Source organism: Chrysochloris asiatica, unplaced genomic scaffold (genome assembly GCF_000296735.1).
Source record: "Chrysochloris asiatica unplaced genomic scaffold, ChrAsi1.0 scaffold00039, whole genome shotgun sequence".
NCBI lineage: Eukaryota > Metazoa > Chordata > Mammalia > Afrosoricida > Chrysochloridae > Chrysochloris > Chrysochloris asiatica.
In genome coordinates, this window is record NW_006408557.1 from 20,321,511 (window position 1) to 20,324,437 (window position 2,927).

The window sequence follows — 2,927 nt, forward strand, 5'->3', positions numbered from 1 at the left end:
ATGTTAAAGATGTTTTAGTGTATCTGGAAGTGCTTTAAAAAAATTTTTTTTTATGGATAGAATGGTACATGCTATGCGATATATTAAGATAGCGTTTGACTAAGTGATGTTAGATATAAGCTGTATTTAACTGTTTAGACTGACGTACAAATTTGACTTAAAGATAGACTAAGGAACGGAACTCATTCATAATCTGAAGACTGCTTATAAATGTTTCTTGATATGTATTCATGTATTGATTAATGAATTCCTTTATGTAGGTTTCTTTATTGTTGTTGTTAAGAGTTGTAGAGTCAATTCTGACACACAGTACCCTGAGTGTCAGAATTTCTGAGACCTTAAATCTTTGTGGGAGCAGAAAGCCTCATTTTTCCCCCACATAGTGGCTGGTGGGCTTGAACCACCAGCCTTGTGGTTTGCAGTCCAGTGCTTATCCTATGGAGCTACCTAAGGAACTTTCATTTGCCTGTCTCCGTGAAAGAAAGTCACTTTTAGTATGGGTGCTGGCTAGTTTCCCACGTTCCCATCCTGTACTTTGCTGAGACATCTGCTACACACTATCCTTTGGCTTGGCTGACCTCATATAAATCCCCTCCTGCTGCAATTCACTGCCCACATCCCAGCCAATAAAAACAAGGTTCATTCCTGCTGCTGAGAACTCTGTCTCCACCGGTTGCAACACAACTAGCTCCTTCTTCAGGGACTTGTCCATCATGAAGCTTCTTTTCTTGTTTCTCATCATCTTTCTGGCGATGGAACCAGTGGTATCAGGTAACTTGGGCCCCTCTCATGTGGCTGGGATCCTGATTATGGGCTTCTCACCTTCCTCCCCCTCCCCCCACCCCACACTTTGGGCAGCATCTGAGCATTTACTCATTTCATGTCTCCCTGATTCTTTTTGGCCAAGGTGGTGGGGTAATACATGCTTTGGGCATTTGGACTAAAGGGCAGGAATGGCATTGGTCGAGGCCTTAGAAGTGGAGGATTGGTGCAGGTTGAGGACTTCTGGGGGACTTTGGAAGGTTAGATTGAAGGCTGGGGAGAATTTAGATGGAGAAACAGACCTTCAGGATTAGGGTGAGTTGGGCTTTCCTAAGGCTTGAGGTGGCCTGGACAGGGGATGGGATTTGGGACTAAGTGGAGCTGGGGCTGGGGATAAGGCTGGGACGGTAAGCTTGGTGATGGGTTACTACTGAGAATTGAGGCTTGCAGTTCTGATTAGTTTGAGTTTGACTTGGAGTTGGACTCAGGGGGTACTAAGTTGAGTAGAGTTAGGAGTTACAATGAAGGTTTGGGGCTTGAATGTAGTGAATTTTGGGTCAAGGAAGATTGAAGATTGGATTGTGGCTAGAGCTGGGGCTTGTTAGGTTTAAGTGAGACAGAGCCAGCTATGCCAAGGATCTGAATCTTTTGGAATGTGAGTGAATCCTCCCTCCTTAGCCCTCCAAGTCCCCAGCATTATAGGTATCCATTGACCTTTCCCATCCCCATTAAATTGCATTAGTTAGGAACTGTATTGGCATCAATTGATCCCAAAGTTAGGAGTAGAAGGTTGAGAGAAAGGATGATCTAAGGGTGGGATGTCTGAAAAAGGCTACTGTGAAAACCTTGGGATCCAAGTCGGAACAATTCTCTTACTTCTTTCCTTTTTCAAGGTCTCCCCTCTCCTTTCCTGGAATTGGCTTCAGCATTCCTTATCCAACTCTCTGCCTCTTCTGCTCCTACTGTACTTCTTCTTGTCTCCCCACTGGAGGGATACTAACCTCTGCTTAATGATTGTTCCTATGCTCAAGAGAGATGTTGGATGGAAGGACACTGCAGATTGGTGTGCAAAGATGATGAAGACACCGTCTCACGCTGCCCAAGTCGTAAACGGTGCTGTATACTTAATCGTTATTTAACAATCGAACCAGTAGTAATTGATATAGAACGGACGGCCTGGAGTACTATTTGGAAGCCCCCAAAGGATTTAAAAGGAATGAAAAAATGAAAATAATCATGGATAAAAATGATATTGCTTCAGATTTCATAGTTTCCACATTACATTAAAATTCTCAAATCTGCTTCCCGTGTCTGTCAATCATAGGGAACACTATCTTAACTGGATGGAGGGATGGCAGGATGAGGTTTAAGAGGTAGCAGAGGGAAGTCATCAGAGTTGGGTCACAGCAATGAATTATTGATTACAGCTTGAAGATAGTTTCTCCTATACCAGCCCAAGGGACCCAGCAGAGACTACAGGGTTCTAGGTGAATTAAGGAGAACATCTGGGAAGCTGAGGGATTTAAAGACACAGCAGATGAGTGGGGTGTTGGAGAATTCTTGGGTTGGGAGAGTTGGCCCATATTGCAGGTGAATGGTTGAGGGTGGACAGGGGCAGAAGAGAGCCCAAGTTCTTGTATTTCTAGGGAAGTCCACTAAAATGTCTTTCAATGCCGCAAAGATCAGAAGTTTCCAAGAAATCAAAAATCAAAAAGACAAAACACATAAAGTTATCTTTTTTTTCTTTAAATTTTCTTAATTTTGCTGTTGTTGTTGAGAATATACACAGCAGCATACACAGATTCAACAATTTCTACATGTATAATTTAGTGACATTTATCACAGTCTTCATAAGGGAGCTGTGGTAGCGTAGTGGTTACGAATTGGCCTGAGAACCGCAAGGTCAGCAGATCAAAACTACCAGCTGTTCTGTGGGAGAAAGATGAGGCTTTCTGCTCCCATAAAGATTTATAGCCTCGGAAATCCTGTACAGGGTCGCTGTGAGTCGGAACCGACTCCATGGCACATAACAACCACCACCACCAAAGATTTACAGCCTCGGAAACCCTGTGCAGGGTCACTATGAGTTGGAACAGACTCCACGGTACAACAACAACAACAATCTTCAAGTTGTGCAACCATTTTCACTCTCCTTTTCGAACTTG

The 2,927-nt window shown here is 43.5% G+C and overlaps 1 protein-coding gene across 1 annotated transcript; it reads left to right on the forward strand.

Moving 5' to 3' along the window:
* Positions 1 to 713: 713 nt before the first annotated feature.
* Positions 714 to 1,990, forward strand: DEFB119 (defensin, beta 119). The gene is made up of 2 exons (XM_006860774.1): positions 714 to 771; positions 1,794 to 1,990. The coding sequence occupies exons 1-2, from the start codon at positions 714 to 716 to the stop codon at positions 1,988 to 1,990; spliced, it is 255 nt and encodes an 84-aa protein (XP_006860836.1).
* The last annotated feature ends 937 nt before the right edge of the window (positions 1,991 to 2,927 follow it).